General features: G+C 39.6%; 1 protein-coding gene, 1 long non-coding RNA gene and 1 pseudogene across 3 annotated transcripts in view; 1 reads left to right on the top strand and 2 right to left on the bottom strand.

Moving 5' to 3' along the window:
- LOC309510410 (protein NLRC3-like) overlaps window positions 1–22,223 on the bottom strand; it is a 68,834-nt gene extending 46,611 nt beyond the window's left edge. The window contains exon 1 of the mRNA XM_082185159.1: window positions 22,003–22,223. Coding sequence (XP_082041285.1) covers window positions 22,003–22,157 — 155 coding nt within the window. The 5' untranslated portion in view covers window positions 22,158–22,223. The remainder of the gene's footprint in view (window positions 1–22,002) is intronic.
- The window catches only part of LOC309510367 (NACHT, LRR and PYD domains-containing protein 3-like), a 199,806-nt pseudogene that overhangs the window by 3,009 nt on the left and 173,207 nt on the right, over window positions 1–23,590 (bottom strand). The gene's annotated exons all lie outside the window — the stretch shown is intronic.
- LOC309513126 overlaps window positions 1–23,590 on the top strand; it is a 284,332-nt gene that overhangs the window by 196,790 nt on the left and 63,952 nt on the right. The window lies entirely within an intron of this gene.

Raw genomic sequence — 23,590 nt, 5'->3', positions numbered from 1 at the left:
ATCTAAAGAATAGGCACTAGTACCTAAAGAATAAGCACTAGTATCTAAAAAATAAGTACTAGTAGCATGAAAATAGAGACTAGTCGGTTTAAATGATTAAATGTTAAAACGGCTTGCCATTCTCTCTCTCTCTCTCTCTCTCTCTCTCTCTCTCTCTCTCTCTCTCTCTCTCTATGGCCAGAATGTGCTCGCTGAGTCTCTCTCTCACACACACACTCAGCAGCTTCCCTTATTACAATCCAGTTTGACTTTATTTATTTCATACTAAAGTTCTTATTGATAATTAAGAGGTTTAGATGTTGATATTTTATTGAAAATAATAAAGTTTGTAGTCACCATGATGGAGATCAGTGTTTGCTTTAGTTGGACTCTTGACCCTTGACTTTTTAACATTAGTCTTTCTTTTGCTGATTTAACAGTTTTTCTGATACACATTTATTAAAAACATGCAGGAGAAAATTTCATCAGATGATGTTGGTCACGTATTGGTAATGATATAGTCATCCTGATTCACAGATATACATTACAGTTTATTAGCTGTTAATTTCATTTGATTTACAGTAGACTTGAGATATTGTGGCATCAGTATTATGGCAATCTGGTATTCTGATTTTTTTAAGTCATTACACAGACAATATTTTGAGCTGTTTTTTAGGTGCACAGAGACATCAAGCATAAACATATGAATCTCAACAGTGGTGACAATCAACAAAGCTTTCTGTGACTTTAGTAGCTTGTTTTGTGAAGTTCAGAGTTGATCTGTATGTTTTGTTGATTGTCACCATTGTTGCGATTCATACACTGATTCTTGATGTCAGCGTGAGTCTTCGTAATCTTTATGTTTGGCAGCCGTAGCTGACAGTCAATGACCTTTTATTATTATTTATTTTTTTACAGTGTACATTAGTTAACGTGAACTTAGTTTGAACATGAATTAACACTTCTGAAATGAACAATACTCCTACAGCATTTATTAAGTAAGGGATAATGTTCATCCAGCCGGTTGTTATGCAGAATAAACCCCAACAGGGAGATCAGGATCAGGCATCACTCTGAAGGGTTTATTCTGTGATAATAACAAGCTAGATGCACATTATCCCGCTGATTACACGCCAATTTCCCACATAAGTAAATAATTAAACAAAATATTGATTGAGTTGAAATATTTGATTAGCTCTTTAAACACAAAGCTTCTGCAGAGAAAGCAGTTCAAACTAGACGGACATTTAAGAGATACGGTATACAGTCATAGCACTTATTACACAACATTTCACTACATAAATAATTATGGGGATAAGAGATATTGATTTGAGATGAAACGGTTTTAAAATCATAACTGATTTGGGCGTAACATGAAATAAACCAATCAGAGCGTCATCTCACATTCCCTTTAACCCTTTCACACGTAAGTTTAAAATATTCTGACTGACCCCCCAGCGTGAGTTTTTCAAGGCGACCGTTATTTAGAATGTGTCACTTTATGGTTTCCATGGTGACGCGTCATTGTTTGTCACGTGACACACCGCAGCAACAACAGAGCTGAATGAATGACGATCTGCTTTTATGTCATTTTTCCTTTTTTATTCAAAATATTCACAATTTTTTTAGATATGACATGAAATATCTGATATTCCGATTGTCAAATATATGCAAGTGGAAGTATTTTGTTGTTTAAACACCTTTATAACGATCGCGTTAGTTCAGCTGTATTCACGACGGGCGCCGCCATCTTAGTTTGTGCCGCAGACGCAGTTCAGAGAATCGGATCTGTTGGATTTACAACACGTGAATTCATCCACTTCTCCCGAAATACATAAAACAAGTAAGTGGCTGGTGAACTGGGAGAAGAATAGTGTAAACTTTAAAGTTACTTACACAATGTGCATCTGATGAATAAAACTAATTATAATGGAAAGGATTATTATTGCCTCTTCCTTTGACATCAGTGTGTATTTTATAAACTCTAAATGTATTGTTTTTTTTGTACTTATATGTCTGAAACCTAAAATAAACATTATGTGGTTGAAAACACTGAAAAGTTGTGATATATGACAGCTCTGAGCGCCGCCTGTCTCTGGCTCAGCGCCAGCCAACGCGGGAAAGCCCATTTGAATTTAGCAGTTGATCACGTCATGCTCTGACCGTTCTAATCACACCGGTGTGATCGTACGCTCCAGGGACCAGCCTAGACTGATCACACCGGTGTGATCGTACGTGCGAAAGGGTTAAGAGCAGGCGCGCTTGTTCCATGGCGGATTGCTATTATAACGGCGGATTTGCCAGATGCACGCCAGGAGCGGTTCACAGCCGAGGAGACCGACGTTCTCGTCAGGGCCGTAAAAGACAGAGAAGTGACGTTGTGTGGGGATGGAGAAACCCACCCAAATTAGCTTCAGTTAAACAGGCGTATAATAATTTGGGTAAATGTGTAAGCTAGATTTATGCCTATTTTTTCACATCTTCATGGACACAACAATGATTTCCCTTGTGTGTTAATATTGTTCCTTGTAATAATGTATGGTTTTCTAAAAATGAGAACTGCTGCGTCTGTGTGTAGATGAGAGAAGCAAAGTGTATGTGCGTTGTGCACACGCTACATTATGGCCAAGCATGCGCCCTTAAAATAGCATCTGAATAACCCAGCGGAATTGTTTTCTGGAACTGCAAAATAGCACCAGGGAACGTTTGCGCCGGAACACGTCGCCTCTTTTTGCTGAACCGCAAGTTTTACCGCTGTGCGTCGGGGGCAAAATAGGAATGATACATGCGTCGGTGTACAAAGTCAATTGTGCTGGGTGCAAGATAGGGCCCAATGGCCCATCATATCATTTGTATACAGTAAATGGAGGTGCATGCAATTCTTGGCATGTAACGTTATGCAGAACTCGGCAATTAACCGATTTCCAATGTTTGTAAATTCTTGTTGACGCAATAATAAACTGACATTTCAGAGTTGGATCTGTTTGTTTGTGTTTCATTTACATATTAATATAACATTATGTTAAACGTCAGCTAACAACAGTTGACTGGTAGGCTAAGTTATAACGTTCATCAGGTCTCTGAATGAAATTGTCCAACTAAGTTTGCTAATTATAAAAACCTGACATACCCTATGATTATATGAACTTAGTCTACCTGGTTTTGTTGGTTGTTGAGCCTTTCTATCCTAAATGTTTACGACAAGGCTACATCACTACACAACCCGCCACATTTGAAAGAAATTTGATACTGTAAACATACTGTACAAGACATGAGACTTGTGACAGCTAGCTAGGTGTGTGACAGTGAGGAAATGGCTAGCATCATTTACTTTGGGAGTCTAGGTAGCGCAAACTCCGCCGATTATATTAAGAAATGAACTCTCAGTAATGGTGAGACATTACCAGATCCCTAAGCTATTTCAGTCCACGAATGAATCAAAGATATGTCCAAGTGGCCAGCAATCATATATACACTTATTTAAATGGACTGTTTTCTTTTTAATATATTTTAAAATGTAATTTATTCCTGTGATCAATTTCAGCATCATTACTCCAGTCTTCAGAGTCACATGATCCTTCCGAAATCACTCTAATATGATGATTTGATAAAACATTCATTATTATTATCAATGTTGAAAACAGTTGTGTATTTTTTTTTTTTCAGGATTCTTTGATGAATAGAAAGTTCAGAAGAACAGCATTTATTTGAAATAGAATATTTTGTAACATTATAAATGTCTTTAACTTTTGATCACTTTAATTCATCCTTGATGAATAAAAGTATTGATTTCTTACATTTTAAATCCATCTTTTTGGCGGTTAGTGCAGTTACAGCACAACAGCTCCATGCCATCTCTGTTTCTGCTAGATATGCTGCTTTCTGACCACTAGTTGCGCGCGCATCTCTGTAATGACTTGCACAGAAACCCGTCTATGTGAACATTCATAAGCCACATGTTCACACAAAACATGACAACATGAAAGCACACAGCCAGTGTAAAACACAAGCTGTGTGCTAGACAGAACACAATAACACACACAGACAGAAGAGCGTACAGTCCGAGCGTACTCGAAAACACACGACAAGACAGTGCACGAGAACGAGCGAAAGCACATCCTGTGCGCTCACAACAGAATACAAACACGCAGAGCATGAATGTCCGAATCCCGACACAGAACTGAAGCCAAACTAGACCGAAGTACCGGGCCTGTTGCGCAAATTTCGACCGTTTTACAACTACATCAGTACTGAAGCTGCAGACGCGCGCAAGTATTGCAACTTTAGTTTTTTATAATACTGTACATCATACACTGTTAGATCTTACCAGCCTTTTTTTTTTTTTTTTTACAGTAAAATACTGGCAACACTGTTAAGTCTATTAACTCAAATTTATAATGCACAAATAATGTGAGCAAAGTATTACTGTGAACTTATTTCATTTGAGACCACTAAAAAATATTGTACATAAAAAGATTTCTACTGGACCAGCAACTTCACAGTCACCGCAACATGCGGTTGCAAATAAAGAAACACACAACGTATCATCAAGGTTTCTAGATCTTCCCCTGGAATAAAGCACAGGCTCTACTCTTCACCACAATGGTGACCCAAAAAAACCCCGAAATCTTACAGTAAACTACTGGTAAAAGTGTTGCTTTTTTTAACAGATATAGATTATCAGATATATGACAAATATTAAATAGCATTAAATTCAAAGCTTATACACTGGATGAGATCAGAAAATCAGACATGTCCAAAATGTTTATGGCATCATCACAACAGACAAAAACACCTGATCAATTTCCTCTTGACTTTGTCTTGCCATAACTAATGTGTTTTATAAACTCACAGTTACAGCAGCCAGAGAGAAACTAATGTTATAAAGTCAAGGGCCAAGAGACCAACTAAAGCAAATACTGATCTCCATCATGGTGACTACAAACTTTATTATATTCAATAAAACGAAATATCTGTTAATTCTCAACAAAACCTTTTGTACATGTATGAAATAAATAATGTTAAACTGGTTTGTAAACTGTTTTCACACTCAGTGTGGCTGGAAGTCAGTTGTAGTTCTTGTGTTTCTCTTTTTTCTGTTCTTGTTTCTCTGTCCGTCAGTGATTCTGCTTGTCAGGTGTTCATCAGTGTCTCAATTCACTCACTTCTTTTTATTCACTCTGTCAAATGGACTATATTAGAGAAAGTTGTTCTTGTGTTCAGATTAAAAGTTCAGGAACGAAGCCTCCCTTGTCTGTCGTTCTTCAGACGTTACAATATTTATTTTGTCCATCAAAAGTGTGCTTTCACTTTAATTAAGCGTGAGCAGCGTGTGCTGTGTAGTTGTGTGTGTGTGCTTGCACAGGGTGTGTGTGATGCGTCATGTGCAGTAGTGCGTAGAAGTACTTGTAGTCAGTGCATGTTGCATGTTGTGTGCTGCATGTTGCTCCTGCTTGCTACTCTCTGCTTTCAGCTACTGCCACCGGCTAGCCCCCCTAGTGGAGGTGAAAAGAGGAGCCGAGTGCGTAAGCCTCCTCCTGTCGGTACACAGCCTCTCTACCACCAAGACTCCTGCAGTGCCTCCACGTGGCCACACACGGATACTGGGTTCCGCGAGGCCCCAGGCTAATCTGCAGGGGATCTCGGAGCAGCAGTGGGCCCCAGAGGCACGACGTGCAGGCCCACCGGCGTGTGGACACTCCTTGGCGCCTGCCAACCACTGCCCCAGCTAGGGGTCAAATAGCATGGGTAGATGGGGCTCATAGCCTTGGATGGCAACCTGTCTAAGAGAAGGTCACTCTGAAATAAAATCGGGACTGTGAGGAGTTGCGCCCCACAGTCCGCTATTAGCATTGTAAAGCCAACCATGGAGCACAAAGATATCCCAAATCCTATACTTCCAGCGGCGGGAGTCCGTAGGAACATCGCGGCGGACGGTGGTGCTGGTCCTCCTCCTGGAGGACACCATGACAACGGGACTTTAAACCCTGGGATTGTCCCAGGGAGGGTCCTGTCCGACTACATCACCCCGTCCAATGCACTCATGCGCTGTCGGAGACCAGTTGTTATGGGAACCTTCAACGCATGCACAGCGAGAGAAGAAGCGAGGTTGATAGAACTTGCACATTGTGCAGAGGAACGGGGAGTGGAGATCCTGGGGGTCCAAGAACATAGGAGAGTGCACACTGATGACCCGATACTGTACCGCAGAGTGGAGAGATGCACGTTTATTTCCGCATCAGCGTGGAGGAACGATGCCCAAGCCGCAACAGGCGGTGTAGGTTTAATGCTGGGCCCACAGGCACGTAAGGCTCTACGTCGCGTTTACCACCACACCGACAGGATTATGTGCGCAGAGTTCTCGGGTAACCCAGTAACAACAGTCATAGTCGCGTACTCACCCACCAACGTGGCGCCATCTGACGAGGTGGAGAAGTTCTTTGAGGACCTTGTAAGAGCGGTCCGCGGCGTCCCAACGCACAACTTCCTGGCAATTCTTGGGGACTTCAATGCGAGGCTTGGACCAGAGGACGTACCCTTCCCCTACCATGACTCTACCAACCGCAACGGCACCTACCTCACAGCCTTCCTCACGGAGCACGAGTTACTGGCGGCAAATACCATCTTCCGGAAGAGAACAGGAAAGAGGTGGACCTTCCGGGACCGAGCCTCAGGAACGCTTCGGCAGCTAGATTACATCCTAGTGAGGAAGAAGTGGAGGAACTCCATCATGAATGCTGAGCCATACAGCACTTTTAGTTCTGTGGGCTCAGACCATCGCGTGGTCTCAATGAGAGTACGCCTGAGCCTCAGGGTCCCCAAACCAAGTCCCAAAATCCGGTATAACTGGAAAGCTTTCTCAAGTGACCCTGGCCTTCTAACCAGATACACAGAGGAGGTGAGGAGACGATTCCAGCAGCTGGACAGGGGAGAGGAGGCAAGCGGCGAATACAGGAGATTCGTCACTGCGAACAAGGAGGCGACCAGACTGTGCGTTCCTAAGATGGAGAAAGTCAGAACCTCCCTGCGATCAAAACACCCAGAGGTCATAGCAGCACGTGGGATGGTGGAGGAAGCCCGCCTCAACTTTGAGCGGGAACCAACTGCGGAGAGGCGCAGCGAGCTGAACGAAGCCAAACAGTTTCTTTTCAGAACCTATGATGCCATCAAAGAGGAGGAACTGATGGAAAGAGTGCGGAGGGTGCAGGCGGCGCAAGGGGAACAGCAGTATGGGGAGGCCTGGAGGGTCATCAATGAAATGACGGGGCGGAAGAGGACCAAAGAGGGACAGGTGAAGGGACACAGCCCGGAGGAGAGGGTGATTACCTGGTCAAGCCACTTCAAAAGGCTACTGGGAGAAACAGCAGACGCAGCTGAGGAAGAGGAAATACCATCAGACCTCCCAAACCTGAATGTCAACGATGGCCCCTTCACACTCGGTGAGCTCGTCAGGGCAAAAGCCACAGTAAGAGTGGGAAAAAGCGCTGGTCCGGATGGCATACCCCCAGAGGTGCTGAAGAACTGTGATTTTGATGACATCATTCTAGAGCAGTGGTTTTCAAACTTTTTCAAGAGCGACCCTTTTTTTTTTTCTTTTTTTTTTTGACGCGACCCATAGGCCTATATAGGCCTATTCTTAAGCCTTTTCTTCACAACCGCTTTTGATGATGCACCGCAACGCAAAGTTGATTCTGCACTCTTTTGATCTAGCTAAAGCTACAGGGATGCTAATTAACCGGTTAACCATTAACCATTGTAAGAATTTTAACCAATTAATAAAGCCTACTATCGTTTGATGTATGCTTAAAAAATTCACAAAAAATATTCCATAACAAATCCTTTAAATTTAATGATATTCAGAACAGAACAAGAATGAAAAAAATATCTATAAACAAGCCAAAACGAAATAATTTCGTTGGGCTCACCTAATCTCTCATTCGAATAAATTTTTTTTTCCATATTCGCGATTTATTTGGATGCTAAACTATTATTTATTATAGGCTTCTAAGAAAAAATTTAAATATTATCCCCCCAAATTTTAAATATTTATTAGGCTTCAAAAAATATAAAAACTTTTAATTTAAGTGAACTTAAAACAAACCTTACACAAACCCATTATAAATGTCATATTTACCTGTGCCTTTCCTGTCTAACAGATATGAAATATACAGAAATTGGATAAGGTTATCAAAACATTCCGCACTGCATAAATTATAAACTAAATATAGAGAAATCCGTATTAAAGCTACACGCATTCTTTAGTCAAGAGCTGTTTTAATAATTTTCTCCGAGAATTAGCTGCTGCCACTTTAGGACCAGCCACAGCTGACGATCTCACGCATCCCATTCTCTCACTACTCTTTACTTTCATTTAAGATTTTATTTAACTCATTTAAGACTGTTCTTGTGAGGATACTCGACAAAACGGACATTTTGGCATACATGTGTGTTGTTCGTTCTAGCGCGAAAGAGAACTTGATACTGGCGCGCGTCTATCTGTGGGTCGTGTGTATGTGTGTGTGTGTGTGTGTGTGTGTCAGGAGGACATTTACTGACAGCGCGTTCTCTTTTGTCTTGTCGCGCATGAATGGTTTAAAAGCATTTGCATGAATAAGAGCGGGATCATATAACGATAGCTTAGTCACCTGTTGTTGTTTCTGACGTTTCATCGCCTGTGCCGCAACCGCGATACCACGGAGGAGCAGGACGGAGCCTATATCGATGCGCGCGCGTCCGCGTCCGGGAACATCGCGTGCCGTCTCGGTTTTCTTTCCGTCAACTTGTTTGTGAGGCGCCGCGCCTCACAGAAATTGACCAAACTCAGTTGTTTAAATAGACATATTTCGCGTGTTTCTTTTATATAGGCCTATAGACTATGATTTTATGAAAACAAATTTTGTTTTTTAATTTAATTATATTTTCCTTAAATCATCCTGGCGACCCATTTTTTAAGTCTCGCGACCCACCCGAGGGTCGCGACCCAGGGTTTGAAAACCACTGTTCTAGAGTTCTGCAACCTTGCTCTGCTGCACAATCGGCTGCCTGATATGTGGTCTCTATCAAACATCGTGCCAGTGCCCAAATCCGGAGACCTCTCGAAGCCGGACAACTACCGAGGCATCAGCCTGACCTGTAGTACTGCGAAAATCTACAACCGCATGATTCTAAACAGGGTCCGGCAAGCAATCGACCCTCACCTGAGAGTAGATCAGAACGGCTTTCGAGAAGGGCGAACTGCCACAGCCCAGATCTTGGCACTCAGGAGATTGATAGAGGAGGTGAGGAAGGACAACCTGACTGCAGTCCTATGTTTCATAGACTTCAAAAAGGCATTTGATTCGATTCACCGAGGCACGATGGTGAAGATCCTGAAGGCATACAGAATTCCTCCGAACCTACTCCGGGCAATAGAGTCCATGTACTCAGGAACAAGGGCCAGGGTGGTGACCCCAGATGGCAACAGCGAGGAGTTTGACATCCTGGCTGGAGTTATGCAAGGGGATACACTTGCCCCCTTCCTCTTCATCATAGTCCTTGATTATGCGCTCAAGAAGACAATCAATGGGCGAGAGCAGGAACTTGGCTTCACGCTGATACCAAGGAAGTCAAGTCGACACCCGGCAGTAGTCTTGACAGACCTTGACTATGCGGATGACATCAGTCTGCTCTCCGACAACATAGAACAAGCACAGGAACTACTACACAGGGTAGAGCTAGAGTGCACTAAGGTTGGCCTTAGGGTAAATGCAAAGAAAACTGAGGTCATGACCTACAACGTTCCACCAGAACATCAACCTCTGATAACAGCAGGAGGCACTGTACTGAAAGAAGTTGAGGACTTCAAATACCTGGGCGCATGGGTCAACTCAACTGAGCAAGATCTAAAAGTGAGGAAGGCACTTGCATGGAGGGCCCTGAACGGCATGAACAGTGTATGGAACTCCAACCTTTCCCGCCAAATCAAACTCAGCTTCTTCTACGCGACGGTAGAGTCTGTTCTCCTCTATGGCAGTGAATGCTGGACCCTGAATCCAACCCTAGAGAAGTCCCTGGATGGGTGCTACACCAGGATGCTGCGTGCAGTGCTTAACATCAGCAAGATTGCGCATGTAACCAACAAAATCCTGTATGAGGGAGTACCAAGAGTGAGCAACAAGATTGCTGTGAGGAGAATGAGACTTGCAGGACATTGCCGAAGGCATCGAGAGCTGCCAGCCAGCAAGCTGGTGCTATGGGAACCAACACATGGCCATCGGTCAAGAGGACGTCCCACGCTAACATACGTGGACATACTCAAGAGGGATGCAGGAGCCCAGGGCACCAACGAACTGGCCAGATGCATGGAGAATAGGGATGACTGGAGGCAACGATGGAAGGCTCGTCTGAGGACGACCTAGAGAGAGCGCAGCAAAAATAGCCTCTGCACTTCACTGGACCGCTTCACTGCTGCTCACGCGGCGCTCCCACTCCCACTCCCGGTGTGAATGCAATCATTGGTTAACATACATGCCGAACAAAAATACGCGCTGCTCATGCTTGCGATGTGAAATGGCTGTTTAACTGCCACTTCTTGACGTTTTACTGTAACTGACTACTACGGTAGAATAGCCGATTTGGCCTAGTTGATAATACTTGACAGATTAGATACATTTCTAATGAAAGTGCCGGTAGACAGACACCGATTAAGTGCGTGACAATGCATGCACTCGCCCAAATGTGACCACGTCAAATTTTAACTCGCTCATTCTCAAAAAATGGTCGCAGTCTGCAGTGGTTCTCAAACCTGTCCTGGAGTACCATTATTTTAGTATTTTGAGACATTTTGTATGTCTCCCTCATCTATCACACCTGATTCAACTCATGAGCTCATTAGTAGAGACTGCAAGACCTGAAATGGGTGTGTCAGATATAGACATACAACATGTGCATGATGTTGTATGTACGTTATAGGTGGCACTCCGGGACAGGTTTGAGAACCACTGCTTTAAATAGTTTACTATACTTAGGATATTTATATCCAGAGCAATTAATACCCCATTATGGCCCATTAAAATGATCACTGGTCAATTCATTTGAAAAATAAAATTTCCTACAAAAACCACAGCATGTGGGTGAAGCGGTGTGACGCTCCGCTCAATATTCGACTCTATGCCAGTGCGCTCACTCAATCACTCACAGCCCAAGCGAACGATCCACTCATGTACCACTCACTCACACCAGTAAAACTACCTTCGCTCAAATCTCACTCCGGCATGACATTTATCTGTATTATCTGTCTTTGTTTGTGATGATTTTCTTGAATAAATGTCTCAATTACAGATGGCCTATAGATAAAATTATAGATAAGATATTTGTGGTTTTAAACCAATCTATTGTATAAAGTGCTTTATAAACAATCGAGACATGACTTGACTGGAGTGCAGAATTGCAGAGCTGGTGCAATCATATCCACGTCGCTGTGATCAGATGCTTTCTTTACTAATGATTTCTCGTCACTGTGTTTTTGTTGTGTTTGTTATTAAGAGAAAAGTGTGCAATACATTTTAACATATTCATCTAAATGTCGCTCTCAGCAGCGTCTGCAGCGTTGGGATGTTCACTAACAGTTTACTGCTGAGAAGGTATTTTAAACTTCTTATTACCCCTAAGCAAAGAACGAAAAAGGAACTATGCTATTTGCTCTCTCAGTTTCTCAACACTCACTTTCAATTTATTATCCATCTTCGTTCTAAACTTAGATGTCAACAGTGTATTTATGTACAAGGTGCGCAACTTCATTAAAACAATATTTTAATTCTATAACCTCAGATATATTGCTTATTTCACATAAAGCTCAAATGTGCTGCCTAACACACAAGAATGAACCTCACTGGTTCTTGCGGAAGCTCAAACGTCCTGCAGAAACTACAGCAATAAGTTACAATGACACATTTTTTTTTAACACATCATGGACAACCACAGAAACAGAGCTACACTGTCTTGCAGAAACACAGAGAAATCAAAAATCCAAACATGTCTCTCAACAATGGTGGCAATATATATATATATTTATTTTTTTATTCATACTGCAGTGCATGCTGGGAGTTTTATACAATACTGGAACCCAGCATGCATTGTGACATGAAACATTTGATTGTCACCATTGTTGAGATTCATGTGCTGATTATTGATGTTGATGTCTGTGTCTAAGTCAAGGAGGAGTTTGAAATGTTTTAATGCACTCTATTATTTCAATATCCTTCATAATAAATGTTTACAAAAACATTGCTGGATTTCATGTTGTAAATTCACAGATATTTGTTTAATAAATATTAAACACCCATAAATTCAAAGCTTATACACAGGAAGAGAACATTGAATCAGATGTCCAGCAAATACTGATCTCCATCATGGTGACTACAAACTTATTATATTCAATAAAACACCAACAACTAAATATCTGTTAAGAACTTTTGTACATGTATGAAAGAAATAATCGTAAACTGGTTTGTAAACTGTTTTCACACACTGTGGCTGGAAGTCAGTTGTAGTTCTTATGTTTCTCTTTTTTTCTGTTCTTGTTTCTCTGTCCGTCAGGTGTGCTTATCAGGTGTTCATCAGTGTCTGAATTCACTCACTTCTTTTTATTCACTCTGTCAAGTGGACTATATTAGTGAACTAATGTAGGGAATAGTGATTGAGGGTATAGGGTGTGATTGGGAAAACAGCCTCTGGGTGTTGATTTTGAACGCTGTTAATTCACAGTATTTTCCTGTAGGCTAGTTTTGTTTTCTACGGTATATTACTGTTTTAATGGAAAATGGTATGAAATTGTCAGAATTTGGCCTTTTTTTACTGCAAGGGTTAACAAAGTGTGTAACGTGAGAATGAACCTCATTGGTTCTTACGGAAGCTCAAACGTGCTCCGTAACACAAGAATAACTCTCACACATTCTCACACATCAAGCAAGCATGTCTGAGCTTCCGTTTAACATAACTGATGTGTGCGTTGATGAATTTTATATGTGAATAAAAGAGTCAGTTAAATCTGTTAATCATATAAAGTGATCATGTCTCTTCAGAAAATTTGGATTAAACTAAATTCAAATAGATCAGTTTCTTTCACAATCTCTATGAACTTTTTGAAGCGTTGAAGTGGTAGCACTGTCAATGCACATATCACAGAAATATCTCAGATTTTATTAAAATTTCTTCATTTCTGTTCTGAAAATGAATCTTACAGGTTTGGAACGATATGAGGGTGAGTAAATAATGACAGAATTTTTTTTTTTTTTTTAACTAACCCTTTAAAAAAACAAAACCAATAACACTAGACAGGATTATTGTTATATTACTTAACATACTTGAGTTTTTCCAGATGGTTGAGAGTATCAGAGAGCAGCTTCTGTCCTGATTCTCCTGGGTGATTGAAGCTCAGATCGAGCTCTCTCAGGTGTGAAGGGTTTGAACTCAGAGCTGAAGCCAGAGCAGCACAACCTTCCTCTGTCACCAAACACTGAGATAATCTATAACAACAGTAAGTGTCCATGTTAGTGTGCTTCATCTACTGGTGGCCTCTGATTGATTTGAATGAAATCACAGTGTTGTAAAATGTGCAAATTATCAGCTACAAATTATCTTAAAGGCACAATATGGGATTTTTTCTCCACTAGGGGTCGCTAACCTATTTACAATAACAAAGGCGTAGATTGATGACGCAACATTTGCTATGAATTATGGATTTTGTCGTCAACGTCAAGCCGACCGATCTAATAATGTATATGGATTACTGAATACATCGATGCTTTTATCATGACTGTGATATGAAGCAGTTCGGGGTTGCTAAGAGACAGCTATCAGCTCCAAACGCGATGCGAGTCCCGCGGATATAAAAGGAATATGGACATTTCATTCTACCGAACTACACGCAGAATTACTACTCACAGGTCAGTCTATTAGACAAATTAAACTTGAGACGTAACGCAGCGCTGTTTCACTTGCTCTAACATTACACTATCACTCTAAACTGCATTTGAATGTGTTGAAATGTATGTGTTAACGTTAGTTTGCCTGTATGAGACTAGCAGTAAGCTAGCTAGATCAACATTAGAATAACATACAGATCATATTCTAACATTTTATCATTGTTGAACTATATAACCTTGATTAGTTTTATGTAAATGTGCTCACCTGTTTAATAAAGTACATGTAGGAGTTGTCGAAGTCTCGGACGTGGAGCTCTCGTTTATATAGTGTCCATGGGAGCTCTCGACATCTCGAAAACACCGCGCTGATATTGATTCTCGGTTTAGTTCTCGTTTTTTATCCAAAGTCTGCTTGCCATGGTCCATAATGTTTGAACGAAACAACAACAGCGTGCAAATAGACATTGCGAACTACACAGTTGTCCGCGTCAGTTTGGTTACTATCAGAGGGCTCTGGTTCATAGCTCTGGTTGCCATGGCAGCACGAGCGGAAACCAGAGACAACACGGATATGACGGCATTGACGGCGACAAAACGGAAATAAAGACACGGTCCGTGTCTTCGAATTAAAATATTAATTTCTCTGGATTTAGAAGTTAATTGGAACGGTCGGGATAATGTAAATACACAACTTTAAAAAATATATAACATAGATATAGTGATTTTTTATATTTTTAAATAAAAAAAAATACATATTGTGCCTTTAAGGATCTAATTGTAAGTTATAATTTCAAAATAAAAAAAAAACTCTATTTTTACCCATGAAATTAGGGCTGGCAATATGGACAAAATTTATATCACAATATATTTCTTAATTTCGGTCGATACGATATAATTCCGATATCGATATGAACAGTATAATAGCCTCAGAAAAAACTGCCAAGAATGGCCACAATGAATGTCTGTACCTACAAACTTATGATAAATTAATTTGCCAAACCTCCTCCTATAAAACTATATAATATTTTAGAAATAAAAATGGTACAAAAAATTACTGTCAATATTTTATTTGTATTTAGCCTTCATACAAACAAGAAATGTGAAATCACCGTCAAACAAACATAAGACTCTCAACTTATTAATATTAATATCTTTAACTTTAAACTATAGGCTAACATAGACTGATAATATTATTCTTATAGATTGAAACAAAATTGCTTCAGCCAGGATAAAGAATATGAAAAGTGCTCAAAGTTGCTGCAGAAAAACAACAAAAACACATGTTGCCGATTGATGAATCTGAATGTAGTTTACATGAATACTAAAGTGATCGGGTCACAAGCTTTTATGTCACAAGCTTCAAATCGGAATTGATATTTTGACATGCGCAAAAAAACTCACAAATAGAGTTTCCCACGGTTTGCACATAATAACTATTCTCCTACATTGATTATTTGTTTTAAACAGCAGACTTAATATTTGTTGAATCTGAAACAAGGACTGGTGGGACGTTGTCCTGCTCCACTTCACAGATGCTGAGTGAAAGGAGGATTATAGAATGACGGGACACTCATTTATATGACACTTTATTCAACAGGAATAACAGCTTGTTCGCACGTCATACGTCATTACGCTATTTCAACGTCATTGCACATGCGCAGTCCTTTCAGTTTCGGTTTTCAATCCAATCAAATGTTTTACATGTCCTCTCGATTGGATTAGAAAAGGAATAAACCACCGCTCTCAATTCGATCAAAATTTCATTCGGATTGAGCTCAATCGAATTGATTAAGGTGTTTAAATGAAGGCTTTTCAGTCCGATCGAGCCATCAATCCAATTACTAATGGATTATCTGGTTGCATGTAAACATAGCCTATGCCTGTAATGTATATTGGAATATCGGAAATGTGTTTAAAAATCATATCACCGTTATTGAAAAAACATTATATCGCGATATTAATATTTAATTATTGTCCAGCCCTACATGAAATCTAAAAGAATTAACCATCTGGGGTCGACAGACATACCGGCGCCTTTTGGGGGATTTTTTCACATAGCAGCAAACGACTTAAAATACAAATTTATGTAATTTATGGTAATACGGTTTTACAGCAATACATCATTCGAAACTGTAAAACGTTTATTTTCATTTGTGTCCACTTGCAATCAAAGCAAAACAAACAGGATGTTTTCTGCCGTCTCTGTGAACTTTTTTCTGCAGTGCGTCACAAAAAAGAAACAAAACTCAGTGAAAATTTGTCACATAGATATGAGCAATATATCTATAGATACATGTAATGTCTACTTTTAAATTATCCTATTCAAAATGAAAACAAATATTCTCTGTTTATATAATCTGTATAAGAGAGAGAGATGTAACTGTCTCTCGTGTCAGCTTCCTGCAAATGTGAACATGCCTACAGACAGCGCGTGCTATTCATATTGTAATGACCTGAGGCAATTCATGCAAACAGAGTCAACACCCACATCAACTCAAACGCATCACGTTTCATCAGAATGATCAGATTAATTTACTTTAATTTTGGGATGCGGTGAGAAATAATCCTTGAATAAGAATAATTTCAGAATAAGTTTGCCCCGATATGTCCTTGTGTGGTTATTTTTCACAGACCCTCAAGTACCTCAGTATGTTGAGTTGACAGTTTGGACTCCTCAGTCCAGCACAGAGCAGCTTCACTCCTGAATCCCGCAGGTCATTGTTACTCAGGTCCAGCTCTCTCAGGGGGGAGTTTGATGATTGAAGAGCTGAAGAAACAATTTCACAGTCCTGATCTGTGAGATTACAGTCTGCCAAACTGAAAAAAAGGAGAACTGATTAAAAGGCATGCTGGAGTCAAGATCAACTTCAACAAATAACATCACACTGGTTGTCTGTTCAGCAGGAAGATCCAGCAATTAAAATAAATGTGATTTAAAATCAACAATCATGTTTATTCTAGTTTATACAAAACTTTATTGAGGTAAAAGGAAACTGTTAATTTTAGGGCTGGAACGGATCGCAGTTGATCCATGATCCGTACGGACCAGGCCCCACGGTTCGGCACGCATGTGATTCGCGGATTAACTGCAAAATTTTACCATCATAGAGTAAAAGTTTATAATTTGAACGTGTTTTGTCTTGCCAGTTTACACATTCAACCAATTTTAAATGTGGAAGAAGAGGCGAAAATCGGGACAAGCACCCGAAGTGCGCGCATGCAGAGAGAGAGAGAGAGGCACGTTTCAGATAGTGCTCAAACACCAAATTGATTCCTCTTACACATTTACTTGCCCTAGAATGGACACAAAATTATGTCAAAATACTCGTCTAAATACCCGTCTCGGCAAGTATTCTGTCGGTTATGTCACAAGTGAACAGTCTAGAAAGAAACCAGCTGTTTTTCAGTTTTTTCAGTCCATGCATTTGGTCTTAAAGGAACAGCACACACCTAATATTCCTACAGTTGTCTGTGTCATTAATGTTAATAAAACAACAAAATCGCTGAAAACAAAGATGAAACCATATTTAATTTATACAGTGTTATTTTATAATTAGGCTTCATAATTAATTTCTGTACCTGAATACTACTTTTAGACTTTGTAATTTTGTTATTTAGTATTCATCTCTCCTTGTAATTTGTGCATTTGTTCTTATTTTATTACCAACTGTTCACTTTATCAGTTAGGCTAGTAGCTTTTGATGTGGTATCGAATAACTTCAAGTGGGCTTTAAGTAATAAATTAAAAGCAATTAAAAGCTGATCCGAAAAATGATCAGGGACCCTTCAGGGTTTTCTCCCCCGAGAAAATTTGGATTTCTCTGACCTACATATGTGCAATTGTTTTATCCCCAAAAATGGATAAGAAATAGCTTTAAAACCATGTCAGTGGGCATTAGATTATTTGTGAATACCTGCTCTCTCCTCATCTTCATCTTTCTTTTTATCTCAGTCTCCTTATCCTGCCCTATTTCTTCCCCTCCTAAAGCTGAACTTTGACTGATAGTATTTTCATTTCCGTCTGTGTCAGTGAAGAAAGTAAACATAAGCTCAACTGATATTTATGTTTTTATGAATCATTTTCTTAGAAAAGTTCATTTACTCAAGGCTACCAGGAAAGCTGTAGCCTAAGTCAATATTGCCAATAGGAACCTTCTACAAACTTTGGAATTTGAAAACATCTGTTTTTAAATGTTAAAAGTAATTTTAAATAATACAAATTATAGGCTGTTTACCGCAGTTGGTGTACTTGGCAGACGTTCCCTTAGACATCATGCACTGTGGAAACGTGTCAGATCATTCTCAGGTATAAATATGCAGCTATAACGCACGTAGGTGATTTTGAATGAATATTTCATGTCGATATACAATGGTCACATAACTAATCCTGCTATTGAATTGAATTGAATTGAATTGTATTGTAAGACTGCTGACCCTACAGAAGAGTGAGAAGGGCAAACACATGTCCGGCGAATATCGAACCTAAAACTAACTTTACCGTGCTCAACCACCGTGAGTGCATTTCACGCATTTGTAAATGCTGGTGTTCAGCGGGGAGGGGAGGAAGGACTTTGTTTGCATGCGTGAACCGGCGTAGATGCACTCATATCAGACAGGAGAACCGTGACTGAGAACATAACGTCAGGAAGCGTGTTTGCGCACTGCCTACCATCGCGCTATCATTGATATTAATTAATCTATTTATTTATTCATTTATCTGAGGTGCGGAATGCAGTTCCAGACCGTTCTGGCCCCCTTTAACCCCTGCTCACATGTAATTGTGTTATTAGATCTTCACACTCACCAAGCTTTTCTGCAGTTCCTCACAGCAGGTACCAGTCTCCTTCGACCCTCCTTTGATTTAATGTTGTACTTTTTAAGGTCAATCTCATCCATCACCTCCTCTGACATCAGAATCATGTTTGCCAAAGTTGAGCATTGTGCAAGAGAAAGATTTTTTCTTTTTGTTTTAGAGTTTAAAAACGCCTGCATTTCTTTAAGAACAGAATTATCCTTCATCTCAATCAAGCAGTGCGACAGATTCATCCATCTTTCAGGATTGACATTGTCTTTTTGACCTCGTTTGAGGTTCTGGATTATTTTCTTGATGCTCTCTGGGTTGTTCTCTGTGTGAATCAGCAGATCCTGTAAGAGTCTCTGATTGGACTCCAGCGAAATGCCATGAAGGAATCGAAGGAAAAGATCCAGGTGTCCATTTTTACTGTTCAAGGCTTTATTTACTGCTTCCTTCAGAAATACATCAAGAGGAACATTTCCAGACTGAGTTCTGGACTTTTCTGTAATGAATATTTTCAGAACGTCATTGTTTTTGTGTAAATAACAGACAAACACATACAGTGCTGCAAAAAACTCCTGAAAGCTGAGATGTACAAAGCTGTAAACCTTCCTGTGATAAATCACAAATTCCTCCCTAAAGATCTCAGTGCAAATCCCAGAATACACTGAGGCGTCAGTGACGTCTATGCCGCTCTCAATCAGGTCCTCCTCATAGAACATCACATTGCCCTTCATCAGCTGATTGAAAGCCAGTTCAGCAAGTTTCACAATCACTTCTCTGTTGGACTGCAGGAGTTTCTCTGGATCTCTCTCTTCATACTTCTGGTTCCTCATGCTAGTTTGAATGAGGAGGAAGTGTATGTACATTTCAGTCAGAGTTTGAGGGATTTCTGCACTGAGATCTTGTTTCAGGATATTTTGAAGCACAGTGGCTGAGATCCAGCAGAAGACGGGTATGTGACACATGATGTGGAGGCTTCTTGCTCTTCTGATGTGTGAGATGATTCTGCTGGCTTGATCCTCATCACTGATTCTCTTCCTGAAATATTCCTCCTTCTGAGGGTCATTGAATCCCTGAATTTCTGTCACACGGTTGATGTAGTTTGAGGGGATCTGATTGGCTGCTGCTGGTCTGGTGGTGATCCAGATGAGAGCAGAGGGAAGCAGATCTCCTTTCATGAGATTTGACATCAACACACCCACTGATGAAGACTCAGTCACATCAGAAACTTTCTCACTGTCTGAAAACAGTGTAATTCTGCTTTCATCCAGACCATCAAAGATCAACAAAACTGTACATTCATCATAAATCTTTGAGTCCAGATATTGAAGTTCAGGATGAAAGTCCAGCAGAAGTCTGTGAAGACTGTACTGATGATCTTTAATCAAGTTCAGCTCTCTAAATGGAAGCACAAACATGAAATCTACATCCTGATTGGCTTTTCCCTCGGCCCAGTCCAGAATGAACTTCTGCACAGAGACGGTTTTTCCAATTCCAGCGATGCCTTTAGTAAGAACAGTCTTGATTTTGTCTTTCTTCTCTCTTCTCTTCTCCTCATATCCTAGTTCAGGTGAAGGATCAAAGATGTCATTGCAGTTGATTGGAGTGTCTTGGAGTGTCTTGTAACTTTTCTCCATCTGTAGCACCTCATGTTCTTCATTCACCCCTTCACTCTCTCCCTCTATGATGTACAGCTGTGTGTAAATCCTGTTCAGGAGAGTCTGATTCTCTTGTAGTTTGATTCCCTCAAATACGCTCTCATACTTGTTCTTCATGCTGGTTTTGTGCTGGTCTTTGACTCTCTGCAGATCATCATGCATTGGCTGGTGAGAATCGAGCTGCAGGGCTGCTTCTGTGTCATGATGACTGATGTGTTTCTGACAGGAGGAGGATGTGCTGGTCTGACAGAACACATCTCTGATCTGGTCTGCTCTCCCACCACTGAAAACACATTAAGAAGACAGAGACACAAAAACAAACAGAAAAGACCTTTGTGAAAATAAAGAAAATATTTAAATATGTTTAATATGAAAATCATATCATAGTCTGAGTACTAGTGTTTGCTCTTACAGACATTGTGGCCAACTGACATCCTGATATCACACATGGAGTTTCTCAAGGTTCTGTTCTAGCAATGATATTTTTAACCCATTAGTGTTTCCCATTCATTAACTAGACTGTGGCGGCCCACCATAGTCTAATCTGTCCCGCTACGGTTTCATAATGAACCGAAAATATAACTAAACTTCTCAAATAAAAGTTCCCCTTTCAAGTACAATTCACCAAATTGTTTCTTTGTGAAATTTGCACACTGAATATGGGTTGGAGCTCTTATAAATCAGGCATTTGGGAGCAGATAATGACCTCCATATTTAAAGTAGGGAGACATCAAGTTTTCATTACTCAAAATGTTAGAAAAAAAGAGAAAGGCTAAAATTCTTGGCAGAAAGTTTAAACCAGAAACCATTATTTTAAAATATCACAGAAGCACTGACATGGAGAACAAGCAGTGTTCATCTGAAATGATTATGTAATTAATTTACATGTAAATGATGACTGATGGTAGGTGATTTATTATAAGAGACTGCAAACTCAGTTTGTTTCTGCATTTCCTAGTTGCACATTAATGTCCCCTTTGCCACAAGTGAAGCATTTGAAAAGTCAGAGAGATTTATGTCTAAATAACCTGCCACCTTTTCTTTTAGAAATAGAAAATCACATATTTTATACCGATCACAGATTTCCTTGATCAGCTGATATGAATCCTGATTTTAAAAAGTTCTTTCATATTTGCTCTCACTGTATGGTTTGAGCAGTCTTGCATTTTTTGTGTCATCAACATTTGATTGGCAAGTTTAGAGACATCAGTCAATTCATAGGAAGTTATTATTGGCTGATTTATGGCAGATTGATCAGAGTATCCTTACAAAACACTTACATTTATATAATAATATTTAAAATACTGAAATGAGCAAAGATTTTGTGGCACCTCCAGCAATTTGTCATGACAACCGGATTGGGAACCACCGATTTTATTCATTCCTAACCAGAATTTTCTTGTTTCATTACTAATATAAAGAATAATTGTCAATATAACACTGATGCAACACATGCAACAAAAATCATTCATGTGTAAATGGAGGTCTAACAGAGAAATGGCAGAGAGAAGCAAAAGAAAGCACTATTTAACAATATCTTTCTTTACATCTTGACTTCCACTTGTTACTTGTTAAAGAAGTTTAGCCATATGAAATGTAAAATTTTCTGAACCTTCGTGCATTTTGTGTTCATGTGTCTCTCACCCTACATGATGATACTCACACAGGGTCAAAGGTCACTGCTCCATCACTGAATTTTGTGGCCTTTATGGTCAGACATACTGGAGAAGCTGCTCTCTTTCTTTTCCTGTTGTTGATAATGAGAAATAAACAGAAATATTTCAAATAGTTTCCATGCAAATTATTTGTCTTCTCCATTAAATTAACCCTGTCAATACTTCTGTAATTTATAGAGCAGTATTTGTATTAGTTTTAGAGAGAAAACATGTTTTATTAATAGTAGGGTACAACAGGGCTAAAGGCCACCGGGGTAAAAGCTGCATTTTTATTATCCTTTAAACCACTAGATGGCACAAAAACATTTGGACATTTGGCTGATTCTTGGGTTATCACTGACAGCTGTGCTTTAATTAGCCATTGAGAATCACAAAAATTATTGAATATATTTTGAGATAAAGGTCTTGTTAATGATTTTCAGTTTTGTTCAAGGTAATTAATTCAACAGTTTTTATGAATAATATGTAAAGTTTGGCCCTACTGTTGGGGCAAAAGGCACAATAATTAACATTATAATTAATAGCTGGCTGACTTTTCCATCTGTTGACATGACATGGTTAGATTCAGATGTTTAATAATACATTTATAAAGTGACAGTAACCATATGGTTCCCCCATATTTATATTAGGAAACAATCATATTTAAAAATATGATATTAATCATTTCATATAATAAATGATCACAATTACTGTTACTACTGTAAAGCCATAAATATTTTTTAAGGAATCTCCTTCAAAGCTTTCAGAATCTTTAGTTTTTAAAAATGTAATAGATTTTAAATAAAAGTGTTTTTAAAATGAAATTTATTTAAAATGACAGTTTATTTATAAAACAAAAATTAATTTCAATTATTCCTCAAAATAAACAGAAAATAGTACAAACTTTCCTGAAGTCCTGGTGAGTCTTTTATCCCGAGTCTGAGGTAAAAGCCCCTTTTACATTTATAAGATTTTTAATCAAAAGAAACAATTTTAATGATTTATTTTACCAAAATGCGTTGACCCATCAATGTTCAATAAAAACATACACTGTCAGGCCAAAATAAGAGTCTCTGTTTGGATTTAAACAGGCAAAATAAATGATGGAGGCTGTTTTATGGAAGACATCATGTATAGTACCAGTGCCTAAGATAACAAACCCCTCGGAGTTCTCACACTACAGACCAATTGCTTTAACAGCGCAGTTGATGAAGGTCTTTGAGAGATTAGTATTAAACTATATTGAGCAGGTAATGAATGCTGCTGAGGATAAACTACAGTTTGCATATACAGGGCTCTCAAGTTTTGAAGACAGACAAGAGTGACATCCCAGATTCAATTTCCGCATGTGCGTGTGAGTGTGTGTGAGAGAGAGAGAGAGAGAGAGAGAGAGAGAGAGACTATGAATGGTGTTGTTTATTGAAAGTGTTTGTTGCCTTTTTGGACTTGTTGCCTTCCACCTGCACATTCTCCTCCTCTGCCTCCTCCTCTAATGGGCCTACCCTTTTCGCCACCTTCTCTGGGCCAGCATCCTCTAACCTGGCCTTTTTAGGGGACTCTCCTCACAGGGCGAATAAGAGGATGCTTATTTGCTTT

Source organism: Leuciscus leuciscus (assembly GCF_965113295.1).
Source record: "Leuciscus leuciscus genome assembly, chromosome: 1".
NCBI classification, from domain to species: Eukaryota; Metazoa; Chordata; class Actinopteri; order Cypriniformes; family Leuciscidae; genus Leuciscus; species Leuciscus leuciscus.
This window is presented reverse-complemented; position numbering and strand designations above follow the sequence as displayed.